Below are 16,881 nucleotides of genomic sequence, written 5' to 3'. Positions count from 1 at the left end.
TGCTCTTGTACAGAAGGGAAAATGCCACACTCAGCATTTTGTCAAGCCTGTACACTCCAGGGATAAGAATCATGTATTTTTAAAGAGAAAGTGCTTGCCTGTACTTCTGCCTTCTTCTCTAAAGCCATCACTCAGACTGTTACTGTAGATCTGCTCAGCTTCCAAGCAGAAAGCTGGCAGAATTCCAGGTTTGCAATAACTTTTTTTTACTCCTAGTAATGACAGGAGTAGCCATAGTGACTATTAAAAACAGGGAGTGGGTTTTATTTTTCTCTCCTAGTAGCGTTTCCAAGCAGACACTAACTTTTGTTTGCTTGCCCCAGTTCTGTTTCAAGGTTACTTTCTGTGATTTCAAAAGGGGCTTTAATTTCTGAGTAATTAAGGATATTTGTAGTCATTTCTAAAGAATTCTTTGGTGGGGGGAAAAGTTTATGCTGGTTTGATCTTGTAGTTTCAATTAATCTTTGGATATAAACATATTTTCTTTATCCTATCTACTGAGTTTGAGACTAACTTTTCTAAACCCCACTCTTTTTTGTGCAGGTTCTTTCAATAAATGAGGAAGGGCTGAGGAGATGTGAGGAGAATACAAAAGTATTTGGCAGGCCAATAAGGTAAAGTCTGCTCTGTGGGAATGAGCTGCTTTCATGGGGTGTGGGGGGGAATGTCAGGCAGTGGAACAAGCACAGGATAGGCTGTGTCTCACATGCAGGTACAATCACACAGTTAATTAAGAGCCTCCCCAATTAGTGGGGCTGGAGGGAAAGTGCCTGGGGAAGCCTGAGGGACACACATCACCTGCCCCAGCAGCCTTGGCCTTGTGCTTGTAATGGTTCTGTTGGGGCTGTTTCTCTTCTGCTCCTTTCTACTGCAGAGCAGTGCAGCCTAACTCCCAAACCTGTCTGTGGGGGAGGCTTTACAGGCACTGGGCATTGGTGCAGGCTGCCAAAAAGTCAGGCCATGATATTGTCATGAGTAACAGTTCCAGTAGTTTAAGGTGTGGCTTCCATGTCACTTGTTCATCCATGACTCCAAGGCTCAGTACACAGTTCTGGTTTGCATTCTCCATTTATTATGTGTGGCTACTCAGCTGTTGATCCAAGGTGAGGTCATGAGGCTCCTGTAAAACCTGGGATCTGGTTTTCCATGTTCTGGCATGACTTCATGTGAAGTTCAGTCAAAAGTGGTTTTCTAGCCCATCATGAAGTCATTGTAGGGGTCACTTGGGAAAGTGGTAAAATGGATTTAAGGGCATGGAATGAAGGCAGGACCAGCCCTGAAAAGATGCCATGTTTCTTGAACTCTCTCCAGTTTCCTTCTCCTAATCTGTAAGGTCCAGGGTGTGGGGTGTGCCTGCTTATCATTTCCTTGTGACAGACCTTGCTGCCCCAGCTCCCCAAGGGAGGTCAGATCCAAGGGAGAGGTCTCATGTGTTTAACAGTTGAATGGTGCTGCCTACTGCATCTTCATTTGTAGCCATAATCCTAAAGGGCTGTGTATTAAACATTTAAAGTGAAACAAAGAAGGGTTTGGTGTTTCATAGGAGCCTTATGCATAATGTAATGGCTGCAGGCTGGTGCAGCACAGCTGTAAATCTTGAATTCCTGCCCAGGGCAAGACCTGAACTTGGAAAGAAACTGAAACACATGCTGCAGCTCAGTGGTTAGTATTAAGAACATATCTCTTCCTATAGAAAAAGCTTCCTTCCCTGAGATCTGACAACAGAATTAGCTTTGACATGTATTGGCACTGTTGTGCAGTAGAAAATCTGCTCTGAGAATGTTAAATTGCTTCAGAACAGCATTGTGGCCACTTAAATGATCTCCCAGTAAAAGCAATGGTTTAATCTTTGGGCTGACTGTTGACAGGATCTTTTTTTGGCTTCATAGGAACTGAACTTTTATCTGGAATCTAAAATGTCTGTAGGGGAGTGTGCAGAGTGTTCATTGCACACCCCTTAAACTCCAGGGTCTACAGGCAGCACAAAGCAAGGAGGTAAAACAGAAGAAACCAAAACATGCAGAGAGTCCCCACATTTTAGTCTGTTGGGCACTTGCATAAGCAAGGAAAATTTTGATGTTATTGAGATTTTTCTTTTTATCTCTCTCAAATTCAGCTCTTGGACCTGTCTAGTAGATCTGGAAGGCTTGAACATGAGGCATTTATGGAGGCCTGGTGTCAAGGCCTTGCTGAGAATCATCGAGGTGGTTGAAGCCAATTACCCTGAGACCTTGGGTCGTCTGCTTATCCTCAGAGCACCTCGAGTATTCCCAGTTCTCTGGACACTGGTATGTGTGTAATCCAAGGTGTTCCTCAGCTCTCTCAGTTTGTAAAAGCACTTCAGAGATCAGGCTGCAGCAAATATTCCCATTTGGAAGCATGTCCTTTATATAGGATTCCTGGAGTGGATTAAAAACCACCACCTAAGAACCTGATTACACAGCTGGTTAATTTGGCTTCTTTGTGGTGTGGACTTTGCATAACCAGGATGGTAATGCTCAGTGTGATCAAAACTGATTCCTTCAAAATTGACTTGAAAACAATGTAAATTGACTTGAGGAAAATGTGAGAGCCTGATCTGATCTGTTTTTCTTTCTTTGTAGGTTAGTCCATTCATTGATGACAACACCAGAAAGAAATTCCTTATTTATGCTGGAAATGACTACCAGGGTCCTGGGGGACTGCTGGATTACATAGATAAAGAAATTATCCCTGATTTCCTCGGTGGAGAGTGCATGGTATGAATATAAACTATTGCATATAGCAACTTACTTATGGGGTTTTTTTATTATTATCTTTCCTCTCCTCTAAGCAAAGAAGTCTGTAAGCACAGAGTGATTGCTGGTGTAGTTTGGAGGTGTGGGCTATGGTGTAGGATTCCAGGCTCAGTGCTGTTTTCTGGATCCACTTTAAAAAGAACAGTACAGTGCTTCTCTTGGATGAGTATCTTGATCAAATACCTTATCTAAACAGCCAAGCACAGCTAAAAGCCAGTTTGTTCCCTGGAAAGTTCAGGCAAACATGGTGGCAGAGCTCAGAGCAAGAGCTGTCACTACCAGCTGATCCAGAGAGTCTGTGTCACCTAAAAATCTGATCCCATAAGGAGCCCAAGGAGCATGAGCACATCTGCTAAGAGGGCTCAGCAAACAGCCCAGTCTCCCCACACAGAGTGTGCAGTTACCCCCAACAAACCAGAAAAGTGGTTTCACTGCAGGATACTGTAATTTCTCAGTCCATTGTCACATGCCTGTGACAATGCAGCTGTTTCCTGCCTGGGCCTTGGGTGTCAGTTGTGCCTGGCATTTCACATCTCACTGATAATCTAAGGTTTGTTTCACATGTAATGCTTTTGACAACACAGGCTGGGTGTGTTCTCAGCCCCTGTACACTCTCTAGATTAATTTCTGTACCATTCTTGAAAATTCAGCTGTGTCAGTTCCAATAGAGTCTCAAATGATAATGAAGTACAGTTAGATGTGTTGGAGTTAGAGCATATGTTTATCTCCAGTGGGCTGGTTTTTGTTGCAGCAGTAGCTTTCAGTGTTATCTAATTTGGAGCTTAAAGCTGGCAAAATCCACTGTTTATGTAAGCAAAAGTGAATGTTACCAGAAAGCAAATTGCTACAATACTTCCTGCTAGTACAGGCAGTCTCTCTCTTCTTCTTTACTTCTGAGTATTTGAACAAAAATGACTTCTCTGAGATCTTTTCAATTCTCTGTTGTAATTCAGTTACCAAACATTTCTACTTCCCCAGGCACTTCTGTGGAACCTCCTGTCAACTTCATTGCTACAGGCTTCTTAAAACAGAAATTTGCTTAGGGAAGTTGTGTAATCACTTCCAGTTCTGAGCTGTCAGACAGCTGTAACTTCAAAACTGTTAATTTTCCTGGCTGCAGTATATTTTTACCTGCTTGGAAACTTTTTGTTTCTGCCCACTATCCATCCTTAAATTTAGCTACCACTGTTCTTTCAGGTCACTGTAGCTCTGCTTTTCAGACTTAGTCACTGTTGCCACTTCCCTCAGGATTCTGAAGTGCCTCCCATCTTTCTTCAGTGTTAGGTGGTGTAAATGATAATTACAGCCTTTGCACAGTCCCTTCCTGGGGTGCTGGCTGTTGTGTATGTACAAGATCTGTTCCCCTGGTGTGCAGTTCTGCAAACGCCTCACCCAGATAATTTGAAAAAGAATTACATATGTATCATGTACAAACCATAAAATTACTTTCAGACTGTTCCCTTCTCGAGTATTGCTGAATGTTTGTTTCTGAAGCTGGAAGGCAGAGAACAGAATGGGATGGTCACAGGAGATAATTTTTAATGGTTTTTGTTTTAGTGTGAAGTACCAGAGGGTGGGCTGGTTCCCAAGTCCCTCTACCGGACAGCAGAAGAGTTGGAAAATGAAGACATCAAGCTTTGGACTGAAACAATCTACCAGTCTGCAAGTGTCTTCAAAGGAGCTCCACATGAGGTACAGCTCCAGCTGCCCTTTGCTTTCATTTTCATCTCAGCCCTCTGCTCTGAGCTCAGTCTCTTGGCCTGGGAATGTTTTATTGCTTCTTTATTTAGCTCCTGTGCTTCCACCTTCTGGAGCTTGTGCATGGTGATGCTTTAATAGCTGAAGTTTGGGATTGTTCTTCCTGTTATTATGTTGCCATTTAGAGAATATCACTGGTTTTCATTCTATTCAAAGCCATATTCTTCTAAGCAAAGCAACCAAAATTCTCAGAAGCTTCTTGAAAACTTCTGAAAGTCAGAAGAATAGGCACCCCCATCAGGGGGGAATTTCAATCTGCAGTGCCTTTTTAAGAGTAGAAACTAAGCCCAGCAACAAAAAAGTTCTGTTCTTTGTCTTTATTTCTGTAGGAGTTTGTTTTTAGTGAGCAAATTGCTGTTGTCTAATGTGTTTTTCCTGCCTCAGGTTCTCATCCAGATCGTGGACGCCTCGTCGGTGATCACGTGGGATTTTGATGTGTGCAAGGGCGACATCGTTTTTAACATCTTCCATTCCAAAAGAGCCCCACAGCCTCCCAAAAAGGACTCTCTGGGAGCTCACAGCATTACATCTCCTGGTGGGAACAACGTCCAGTTGATAGACAAAGTCTGGCAGCTGGGGCGTGACTACAGCATGGTGGAGTCTCCCCTGATCTGCAAAGAAGGGGAGAGTGTGCAGGTGAGGCAGGCAGAGCCCTGTGGGGGCAGATGGAGCCCAAACTGCCTGTTCTTACTCACAGCCCTGATGAATGAGTGCTGGTGACTCAGGGCTGGCCTTGCTTTTGGCCAGCATTTAGCTGCTGTTCCAGGCTTGGCTGCTGCAGGGGGCAGGGAATGGATTTATGTGGGATCTGCTGGGAGGGGAAGTTGCATCAGGTCTGCTAGGGACTGAGATGGATCAGCAAGGAACATGGGGGAGGAACACCTAAAATGCACATCCAGAAAGGAACAAAACATGCTTTGGGCTGTAATTCTGACAGTTATTTACTGAAGCAAATATTCTGTGTTTGAGGAGTATCACAGTGCCTGTCCTCAGTAATAAGAGAAGGCTGGAAATCAAGGCTGAGCTCCTGTGTGTTTGCCCTCCTGATGGCCAGAGCTCCTGAAGGATTTTTTATGCCATATGTAACCTGTCCTTTAATTCCAGGTTTGATATAACATGCAGCATGTTTATAGTCACACACTGCCACTGCTGTTCCTGTTGATTTGAAATGAGTCAAACAGCCTCTGAAAAAGCAGCTCCTTAAGTCACCAAGATGGAAATGTTCAACTGGAAATATGGGCAGTGACCTCTTAAACTGTGAGGCAGAAGCCTTGACTGCTCTTTTCACAGTCTCAAAGGACAGCTGTGAATGAAAATAAATTGAAAAATGGATATTGTTTTAAAGCAGAACTTGTTCTTTCAGAATATTAAATCCTAACTCCTTGGCGCTGTCAAACTGCTGGTGTTCCATCCCAGATTTGATAAGGATGTTGTGTGGGGGGAGTCTCCCAGCACTGCCATTTGGCTGAGGAGCTGAAATATTAGCATTGGGCAAAAATTCCGGGCATGGAGGCACTTTTTCTAAGCCTAGAAAAGTAAAGTCAAGCCTACATATCTCTTGTTAACTGAGTTAATTTTTGATTTTTGTTGTGTCTCCTTGCAGGGCTCCCATGTGACCAGGTGGCCTGGCTTCTACATTTTACAGTGGAAATTCCACAGCATGCCTGCCTGTGCTACAACCAACCTGCCTCGTGTGGATGATGTGCTGGCATCTCTACAGGTGTCCTCTCACAAATGTAAAGTCATGTACTATACAGAAGTGATAGGATCTGAAGATTTCAGGTATGTCTGGCCAAGGGCAGCCAATGTCACTTGGCTTCACTTAAATACAATTATGAGGGCCTTAAAAAGTTGAACTGAGGGCAACTAATTTATAAAAGGGGTTAATTACTTGTCTGGTGGTAATATCACTGGTCATTTGAGAGCTTGTTGGGCTTGGCAGATTGTCCTGTAGTGCAATTCAAATTCCAGTTGTTGAATTTCATTTTCTGCCACTGGATAGACTTGACTGAAATGAAATCTGTCTCTTTGAACAGCATCTGGTTTTTGAAAGGGGTGCAGTGTCCTCATTGCTTTATGTGGTGAGGCAGAAAAGCTTTTGAGTATCTGCACCAAAGCTGTTACTTTCTTTTTATTCAGTGTGCAAACAAATACAGTACAGATACAAAGCAGAAATCAAAATCTTTGTGAGTTCTGAAGCTTAAAACTGCTTTCTTCTTTTTTTTTTTTCCTCTGCAGGGGATCTATGACCAGCCTTGAATCAAGCCACAGTGGATTCTCCCAGCTCAGTGCTGCCACCACCTCCTCTAGCCAGTCCCATTCCAGCTCCATGATTTCCAGGTAGTGCCACAACAGCTGAAAAGCAAATGGATGTGATGGCTGGACCCTCGCCCGTGGCAGCTGACTGCAATACAGCATATTCAACTGGCAATTGTGCAAAAAAAACCCCACCCCAAAAAGCCTTTTATAGATAGTAAAGTAGCTGTTTGAATTTTACACTTAGTGGTTTTGATCTTTGTTAGATCCAACAGCTTGTCTCTTAACTTTAACCCTTTTTCCTAAATCAGCCATAAATATTTTTGCAAGTGTGCTTGCACAAATCCTAACTCTGAACACAAGGGCTCTTACTGAAAAGGAAAAACAACCAGTGCATCAGTTAAGAATGATTTCTTTTTTTAACTGTGTAGATGTTAAAAAGGGAAAAAGAAAAACCCTACCAAAAATGCTCTGTAGTGCATTAGAGATCAACTGCAAGTCTCCTGTCAGGACATTTCTTTCCATCCTGAGAAACCCCCTGTGATATTCCAGTGCTGCAAACTGTTCTCCTGTTGCCACTAATGATGTTCAAGACAAAGAACAGCAGTTGCTGGATACTTGACTTTGTGAGTCCATTTTTTTCAAAGCATGCCCACAGAGCTGTGGCCAGGCTGTAACACTGAATATATCTTTTGTATGAGCACATTTCTGGGGAATTTGAGCTCTGGGTCTTGCTGGGTTAAAGCAATTTCTTCTTTCCTTGGATTTGTGCATGGAGCAGTGTGGAGAGAGAAGTGGAGAGCAGGCTCTCCCTCACTGTGTCACTCTGGGCTCATCCAGAGCTGCTCTGAGCTTCTGTTCCCAGCTCTGTGCTGGAGCTTCACTCTGCTTCCTTAGTGCATTCCAAGCAAATGGATTTTACTGAGATTCTCTTCTTGTCAGGAATTTCTGCAGAGCTTCAGCTTGCTGCTCAAAGCAGTCTGAAGGAGGTGTGGCTTCCATCCTTCCTGAGCACTTCTCCCTCCCTGGGGCCTCCTGTCCTTCCCTGTGCCTGGCAGAAATAGAGCACCTCAGTTCTGGTCAGCCTTGCTGTGAGCAGGGAGCACAGGGATCTTCCCTCTGAGTGATACAGGAGAAGATATTTAAGATATTAGATAGAAGATATTTAAGGACTTTCTCCACCATTTTCACAACTGCCACTGCTAGAGGTGATCTGCCATTTGAGATTCTGTCCCTGTTGGTCAGGGATTTGGGGTTCTGCCATTTGGGATTCTGTCCCTGTTCCAGGCCCAAGCTGGACCCTTGCTGAACTCTGTTCAGGTGTTCTTCCTTCTCCAGCCCTTTCTCTATGCACAGCAAAAGGCCCCAAAGACTGAACTGTCAGACACAGACCACACCTGGCAGTGGAGCAGAGAAGATTTTGGTCTCAAATGCAGCAGGATTTGCACAGTTAAACCCTTCTTGGTCTTTCCTTACCCTTGCTAGAGCTAAAATGTCCATGCAGGCACAAGGAGCTTCTGTGCTGGCTGCAGTCCCTGCTGGGAAGTGGGAGAGAGTCTGGCTTGGGTAAGTGGTGGAGGAGCTTCAGGTGTTGCACTTGGAAAGTAGAACTCACTCGAGATTCTGGATCCCCTGCCTGAGGAATGCTGGTTCTGAACTCAGTGTGAAGCTTTTTTCTGCCTGCAGAGCTCTGGAGAGGCAGGTGACAGACCCCTGACAGCAGCTCTGCTGCAGCCCCGTTCTGGCTGTGGCACGTGCCAGAGCTGACAGAAATTTTAGTAACAGAGGTGCTCAGAGACCAACCTCCTTAAAGTGAAGCAAGTGGATCTGTTCTGGAGCTCTTTTAGGACTCAGAAGCTGAAGGTGGAGGTCAGGCTGTTACTGCTTTGGTGTCACACAGCTCCCACCACTGTCTGCACAGCAGCCTGCACAGGCTGTGGCTCCAGGGCTGCTCCCAGCAGCTCTGCCTGAATTCCTGACCCCAGGAGCCAGGCTTGCCAGCACAGGGAGTGCAGCTGAAGCACAGTGAGGTTCACCTGCTGACACTCATGACACTCACTCTTCCATTCACCAGGCTGTAAGGGCTGAAGATGGTCCCTTTCTCTCTCTCTCTCTCTCTCTCTCTCTCAGATGGCGATTTTGCTGACAACTCTAAAGATCTGCTCCATTCAACACTCCACATCTTGTCCAGGTGTCTGCCTTTGTAGACCTTTTTGAGTTGCAGTCTCTTTTCAAGTCTGAAGATCTATATTTTTGTTTTACACTTGAGCTGGCTCAAAAGTGGCACTTTGGGTTTTTCCTGCTTTTGATCTTAACACATCATTTAGAGCTCAAAGCACATTACAGCACAAACAACCAGGGAGATAAAATTCCACAAAAACAATAGTTAATCTTCCTGTAAGCAAAGTGCTGTGGCAATATGACTTGATCACTGCAGTCTAACTAAATTTCCCATACCCTGGTCTTTCTTTGTGTGATACTGCTCTTCCTTCTCTCAGCCAGTGACTCTTCTGTTGGCACCTTTCCTGTTATCAGTGTCCTTCACTTCCCTGTCCCTCCTCATGAACTGCATATCAAATTCTGTAAATGTTTTGTATACATAATACCTCATTCTTGGTAATAAAATACAGATAGTCTTTAAAAGATTTTTTTATTGTTATCAATAAATGTTAACTGTTTGGAAAAAAAAAAGGGGGAAATGTCTTTCTTTCATTCATCTGTTGCAAAGCTGCTGGGTTATTTTATGTGCTGGATTCAGGTCTGCCAGTGCTGGGTGAGGGAGGGGCTCCTTGGCTGCCCCCACCACTGCCACCTCAGGCAGGAGGCCCAGACAGTCACACTCAGGAAATGATGGTTTTTAATTAGTAGAAGTAGAATAAGCTTCAGCTATTTTAGAAACAGAAGCCAATAAATGTCTAACTGGGTTTTCTAATTCCTGGAGCTGGAGCAGAGGCTACAGCATGTTAATGGTTGGTCTTTCAAATTTGATCCAAGCTGTGAAGTTTCTCTACATGAGAATCTTTGACCATGGACATGGAGCTCTGTCAGCAGGACCAGATGGCTGCCTGACCTACTAAAGGGTTTAGCATGTGGTCAATATTTCTATGCCAGCAATGGTAATGGACCAGCTCTCAGCTGCTCAGGGGCTTGCTGAGTGCAGCAACCCTTGAGGTGTTGTGCGAGGAGGTGGCTTTGCTGGTCGGCTGGAGATGAGGGGGAGCTGCCTTTGTGGCCAGTGCCCCTCAGAAATGGCAACTGAATAAAGCTGAGCCTCGGCCCCGGCTTCACCTGGGCAGGTGTGAATGGTGCAGGCCAGGCCTGCATCAAACAGCTCCTCTGGGAGAGGTGTCAGTCTGAAGTGTGTGGTTCGGGATTTTATTTTATTTTATTTTTTAATTTTTATTTTATTTATTTTTATTTTTATTTTATTTTATTCATTTTATTATGGACTTTTATGAGACAAAGCAAAACTGAAAGAAATTTCACCTCTTTTTTTTTTCCCCCCCACCAGCATCCCTTGCTCCCCACAGAGCTGAGGGCTCCGTGTTATTCAGGTGGCTCCATTTGAAGCCTTGGTTTGCCATGGAGCTGTAAATTCCCAGGGAAGGATCCTGAGCTGCTGTTCCCAGTGTCCCTGTAGGAGTGTGCCTCTTGTTGACGAAGTGACAAAACTATCCTTTGTCCCCTTAAAAGCAAAGACGTCTAGAAGCTTCTCTCCTCGATTAAGTGAAAAGACACCTCCGGGGACTTAGGAGACTTCACCTCAAACTTAAGGATAGCTAATTGGACAGAAGCCAAAAAGTCCTGCCCAAGCAATTAACCAGCAAAAGGAGTGAACTAAGAAACTAATGGCTGTTGGGAGGTGTTTGACGAGGAGCAAGAACGTCTGGCACCTAACTCAGTTTTTGTATTAGTTATTTTGCCTTTTTTTACACCCTTTTGTTTCCAACACTGCAACAGAAGCCATCCTGCTGATTGCTGTGGCTCCAAGGGTAGCTGAGATATCCTGGGTGTGTTTTAGGCCTCCTGGAGCTCATTAGACCCAGCTCGAAGAAGTTACTGGAACATGTCCCCAGTGTGTCCCGCTGGAGCAGGAGCTGATCCTGGGCAAACAGCAGCGCCCGGGCCCTGCAGGAGTCCCCAGGGCTGGCTGCTCTCTGTGAAAAACACCAATCACTTGTTTTTGAAAGTGTAATAGTAATAAAATGGTTATAAAAATAGAAATACAATTAGAGTAATAATAATTTGGACAATTTGGATTAGGACAATATGAGGCAATAGAAACAAAGAGTTACGGACAGTCCGGGTACCTCTTTCTGGGCAAAATAAGCCCGAAAAAGGACCCACATTAACAGAGGATTAACCCTTAAAAACAATAACCTGTTGCATATTCATACATCTCATACATGATGCATAAATTCCATTCAAACACAGGATTCTGTCTGGGCAGTGTCAGCTTCTTCCTCTGCATCCTGACAGCTCTTCAGGGCTGAGCGAGGCAGGAAGAAGTTCAGAAGTTCATTTCTTCTGATAAGGGAGCAATAAATTATTTTTCTCTAAAAGATTTAGGTGTCCTGTGGCTGCTATCTCGCTGCAAGTCCTTTCTTTAAAAAAGTATCTTACATAGCATAGTTTCTATTTTAACATTATGTTATCACCCAAAACTATATTAACACACTACTTAAGAAAATTAATACAGCATAACTTTCTAACATAACACATATAATATTAATTTCAATATTTGTGAAAAGCCAATCAGAAAATACACATTTTTCACAGGGGGAAGGAGCGAGCCCAGCACAGCATCCCAGAAGCTGCTTCCCAGGGTGGGGCTGCTTCATGCTGCAGGGAGAGACAAAGCCTTCCAAAGGTGGAAGTGTTAGGTTTTGGCTGACTTTCCCAAGTCATCAGCAGCCAGCTCTATTATTCAGGCTCTAAAAGAAAAATTTGCCTTCTCCTGGGTTTTCTTGGAAGGGCAGGAAAGCACTTAGGTTATTTTGCTAACTCATGCTGGTGTAAGGGTTTGGATGCTGAGGAATTTAAGGTTGGGATTTTGCAGCTGGTTTTATTCCCGTCCCTCCGAGCCCTGCTGAACTCCTCCCACTTTGTGCCATCAGCCTTGGTCCCCTGTGGTCCCCTGGCAGCCACAGGCCAAGGGGAGCAGGGGAGGGACCCTGGATTTGGGGCCTTGGTCCCCTGTGGTCCCCTGGCAGCCACAGGCCAAGGGGAGCAGGGGAGGGACCCTGAATTTGGGGCCTTTTCCCTGTGCACAGGAGGGGAACCAGGGACTAAGAGAGAGCTGGGCCTCCCCCAGCCCTCCTCCTGGCCTAACAAACCCACAAAGAAATAAATCTCAAGCTTTTCTTGGTGCTGATGGAGCCTTCCCTTGTGCCATGGGTGACCTTATCAGGGCACTTCTGCTGGATTGGGGAGCCTAAGGAGAGTCCTGGATCCCAACATCCCTCAGGTGGGGCCTGGGATCTGCTGTGAGCCCAGCACTGCCCCACACCTGGGGACTGTGCTTTGAAATGTTGGCAAAGAAAAGGGGAAATGAAGGAGAGGAAGGAGAGAAAGAGGAACAGGGGAAGAAAAAAAGGAAAAAGAGCTTATGTCACACAGCCTGCAACAGAAAAGGTGCAGGGCAGCCCCAGCCCCTGGTTTGCACACTCCCACTCCTCCTAAAGGCATTTTGTGCAGGAAACATCCAGCTGGGTGTTGAAGGGCAAGGGCAGGGGGACCCTGGGTGACTCCTCCACAGAAGATCCATAGCCCAGCCTGGGACCAGGTCCTGGATCTACTGTGTGGGGCCAGTGGCTCACCCCGATGCCACCCCACAGCCCAGTGTCCCCTGCTGACCCCTCAGACCCCCAAGGGGGGTGAACAGGTTGAGGCCAGGCCATGCTGAGCCCATGGGGGGGGTCCCAGTTCTGCCCTGTGCCCCCAAACCCACCATGGGGCACCCACAGGGGACAGCGGGCACAAACCCACCCACCCAAGCCCGGCGTGTGGGATGAAGGGTAACGGGCTGGGGGAGACCACGAGGGGGAACTGGGGCCGTGCTGGTGCCCAGGGACAGCGCAGGGACACGGATCTGTCCCTGCACCAGCCCCACTAGATGGTGCCAGCAGCCCGCGCACGGCCCCGGGCACCCGCGACGCCGGGGGGACACTGTCCCTGCTGTCCCTGCTGTCCCCACTGTCCCTAATGCCACCGAGGACACTGTCCCTGCTGTCCCTGCTGTCCCTGCTGTCCCTGCTGTCCCTAATGCCACCAGGAACACTGTCCCTGATGTCCCACTGTCCCTGCTGTCCCTAATGCCACCGGGAACACTGTCCCTGCTGTCCCACTGTCCCTGCTGTCCCTGCTGTCCCTGCTGTCCGCACTGTCCCTGCTGCCATCGAGGACACTGTCCCTGCTGTCCCTCCTGTCCCTGCTGCCAGGGGGACGCTGTCCCTGCTGTTCCCACTGTCCCTGCTGTCCTCACTGTGCCTGCTGCCAGGGGGACACTGTCCCTGCTGTCCCTCCTGCCACCGGGGACACTTCCTGCTACAAAGGAGGGACAGTCCCCACTGTCTCTATTGCCACTGGGGACACTGTCCCTGCTAGCAGGGAGGGATGCTGTCCCCACTGTCCCCACAGTCCCTGCTGCTATCAGGACACTGTCCCTGCTACACTGTCCCTCCTGCCACAACAGATAATGTAATGGTTGCCAGACATATTAATTATTTTACCATTTACTAGGAACTTATATTTAAATTCCATTTTACACATTCATTTTTTTTATCTTGCCTTTTTTTTTTATCAAATAATCAAACCATATATCCCTAAATCATCCAAATCATTTGTCATCAATACACTTTCAATACACTCACTTTGGAGCTGGGGCAGGAGCACTGGTCAATACTGGGAGCCACAAACAGGGCAGGGGACCCCTGTGTGACATCCCCTGCCCCTGATGTCTTGTGCAGACTGGCCTAGAACAGAGGCTGGACAGTTACAGAATAAAGCAGGGATTTATTAAAAGGATCTCCTCCATGGATCCACCTTGGGCAGCACAAGAGCCCAGCCAGGGCTGCACCCAAGATGAACCAAAATGGTCCCAAAATGCACGGCCGGGCACGGGGTCTCTCACTTTGATCAGTTCTGCTCCATTTGCATCCTGCAGTTCATTGTCCCATTCCAGCTTTAGCCCATCCAGTCCCATCCTTGTTTTTCTCTCTCCAGCCCACGGTGTTTGTGCTCTTGGGCTGAGATTTGGATCATTTGTCCTTGGTGCCCAGCTGGAGCAGGAATTGTTTTGTCTCCCTGCTCTGTGCACAGAGCTCAGCATCCCCTGATGTGAACCCAGACCCACACACTAAAGCAGCACAGAACCTGAAAAACAGAAAAGCCAAAACCTGAGCATCACCCCCAGCAAGGACAGCACATCATTCATGGAGCAGCTGCCACTGCAGACCCACGGGGTGCTGGGCTGGGACACTCCCAGACCCTGTCCCTGTGCCCTGCACATCCCAGAGGATCCTGCATTCACCTCCAGGCACCATCCTGGCTATGGGTTTGCCCTCCCACTGCTGAGAATCTTCCTGAGCAGTCACCATCTCCCAAGAGTTCTGAGAAACTTAATCACCACTGGAGAAAACCCTTGAGGATCTGCTGGGAGAAACGCTGTAGAAGTGAAAAAATATCCTGCTAATTTCTTGGCTTCAGTGTGGATTGGCCCATGAGCTGCAGTGGGCTGTATCCAAACATTGAATTTTAATTATGAGCAGGATCTCACCAGGGACAGTGAGATGAGAAGAGGAGCAAGCCAGTGAAAAAGATGGAAACTGAAAATGCAAGTTCTCCCAAAAAAAGAGCCTTGAAGCTCTTTTTTTTTTTTTTTTTTGAAGCCTTTGTTTGGCAAAACAAAATTTATCTGAAGCATTTTTGCCTTTGCATAGTTATTTATTATAATCACATTTATTGCTGTAACATATTGCCTCTTCCTGGAGGTGCTGACACAGCAGCAAAGAGGAGGGAGGACCCTCAGGTCCAAAATGTGTGTGGCAGAGCAGGGAGGGCAGGACCTGCTCCTGTCCCCACGGCTGGCACTGGCACTGCCAGCTCCCAGGGGCTTTTCCAGCCTGGGGCGTGATGGGCAGGGCAGGGCAGGGCATCCCTCTGTGCCATTCACATTCTCTGAAAAAATCCCTTTGCCCAGGAGTTTTCTCCTGAGAAGCCTCAGAAAGAAGGAAAACAATTCTGATCTCATTTGCTTCTCCTGTGTTGTGCTCATGTGGAATGTGTTTGGAGATTGTTTACCCACAGGTGATTGTTCCATTGGATTCTGCTGGGAGTTGTTTTCACTCTTTGGCCAATCAGGGCCAAGCTGTGTCAGGACTCTGGAAAGAGTCAAGAGCTTTCATTATTATTTTTTTATCATTCAGTAAGTATCCTTTCTGTATTCTTTAGTATAGTTTAGTACAGCATTGTTTAATATAATATAGTATCATAAAATAATAAATTAGCCTTCTGAGAACATGGAGTCAGATGCATCATTCCTGCCTTTGTTGGGACATTCCCAGCAATACAATATCCTTCCTTGGAGTTTCTGCCATTCCCTGCAGCCTGGACGGTCCACAGAGCTCCAGCTGCTCTGGCCACATCCCAGCAGAGCTGCAGAGCCCCTCTGTGTGCAGGAAGGGGCTGCAGTGGATGGGGCTGTGCTTACCCCAGGGATATCCCTGAAATCCCTCCCCAGGCACTGATGGATGTTCCACAGCAGCTCCCAGAGACCTCCTCCCATCCCAGTTTGTGGCAGCAGAGCTCTGCCAGGCTCACACTGAGTGTGCAGCCCCTGCCCAGGACGAGGTGCCCAGGCCAGGCTGTGCCCACACTTGGCACTGGCATCAGCCCAAAGCCACATCCCCACCCGGGGCTCAGCCTCCTCACAGAGCTGCCACGTTTGGGTGGGGGGCCCTGCAGGACCCCAGCACCCACTGACACCCAGAGCAGACCCAGGCAAAGCAGCCTGAGGATTTTTCTTGCTGGAGTCACTCTGGGGATGAAGGCTCTGAGGGCAGCTCTGACCCCACAGAGGAGCCAGCTGCAGATGGAGGCTGCCTCCACACGGTTTCCCTAAAAATCCCTATTTCCTGAGCATTCCTGGGGCCCATTTCTCCATCACCCATTCCAGCAGCCCCTCTGCATCCTTCCCCCAAGAGCAGCAGGGACACAGTGGCACGATGACACCACTGGCCTGAGGCAGCCTTGGGCAGCCACAGCCCCGGGTGTTTATTCATCCTTCACAAGAACCTAAAAACAAAGGAAGCAGGGAAGGATCATGTGAGGTGCCCCCAAGAGGGCTGGCACTGCCAGGGACATCACCCAGGGCAAGGTCACGGGGTCCCTGCAGTGCACTCAGCAACTCAGAACCCAGGGCATTGCTCTGGCTGCCCTGGAGGGCTCCAGACCCTGGCAGGGCGCTCAGAGACCTTGGCACGGGGTCAAAACCACCTCTGCCTTTGATTGTAACCCATGGAAACAATTCCCAACCTTGTGTGAAGAGTTACAAGCCACAAGAGTTTGAGTAGAATGATAGTGAATTTGTCACAGGGTGAAAAAGTAGAATTTTGGGGATTTAGAATGGGGGTTCAAGAGGCAAGATGGAGGAATCTGGGTGTGTCCTCTCCTCCTCCTCCTCCTCCTTCTTCTTCTTCTTCTTCTTCTTCTTCTTCTTCTTCTTCTTCTTCTTCTTCTTCTTTTTCTTCTTCCTCTTCTTCTTCTCCTCCATCTTCTGCAGTGATGTTGGCACTTCTGGATTGGTTTAGAGTAGAGACAGACTGTCTAACATAGGTGATAGGTATTGGAAAATTATTGTAAATAAAGTACAGGTAGTTGTTAGTATAAAAAGCCAAGACCGCCCCAAGGGCAGGGACTGTGCCACAACCTGAGCTGCTGGACTGATCTCAGCAGGTCAGAGAAAGAATGGAACAGATAAGAGAAAACAAACAACCTTGAAAAGCAGAACTGAGGAATTTCAACTTCTTCTTCAGTTGTGGGGCTGGGAATAAAAAGACTTTTTAACACCTTGGGGATCATCTCAACCACA

The 16,881-nt window shown here is 47.0% G+C and overlaps 1 protein-coding gene across 1 annotated transcript in view; it reads left to right on the top strand.

The window, feature by feature from the left end:
- The window catches only part of SEC14L1 (SEC14 like lipid binding 1), a 43,572-nt gene extending 34,090 nt beyond the window's left edge, over positions 1-9,482 (top strand). The window contains exons 10-16 of the mRNA XM_071452553.1: positions 544-614; positions 2,117-2,288; positions 2,604-2,738; positions 4,335-4,469; positions 4,920-5,171; positions 6,139-6,317; positions 6,774-9,482. Of these exons, the coding sequence (XP_071308654.1) occupies positions 544-614; positions 2,117-2,288; positions 2,604-2,738; positions 4,335-4,469; positions 4,920-5,171; positions 6,139-6,317; positions 6,774-6,879 (1,050 nt within the window). The 3' untranslated portion in view covers positions 6,880-9,482. The remainder of the gene's footprint in view (positions 1-543; positions 615-2,116; positions 2,289-2,603; positions 2,739-4,334; positions 4,470-4,919; positions 5,172-6,138; positions 6,318-6,773) is intronic.
- Positions 9,483-16,881: the final 7,399 nt, after the last annotated feature.

The sequence above is a fragment of the Agelaius tricolor genome, unplaced genomic scaffold, assembly GCF_023055355.1.
Source record: "Agelaius tricolor isolate 1412-34295 unplaced genomic scaffold, bAgeTri1.0.p SCAF_35, whole genome shotgun sequence".
NCBI lineage: Eukaryota > Metazoa > Chordata > Aves > Passeriformes > Icteridae > Agelaius > Agelaius tricolor.
The sequence above is the reverse complement of the archived record's forward strand: the minus strand, read 5'-3'. Positions and strand labels throughout refer to the sequence as shown.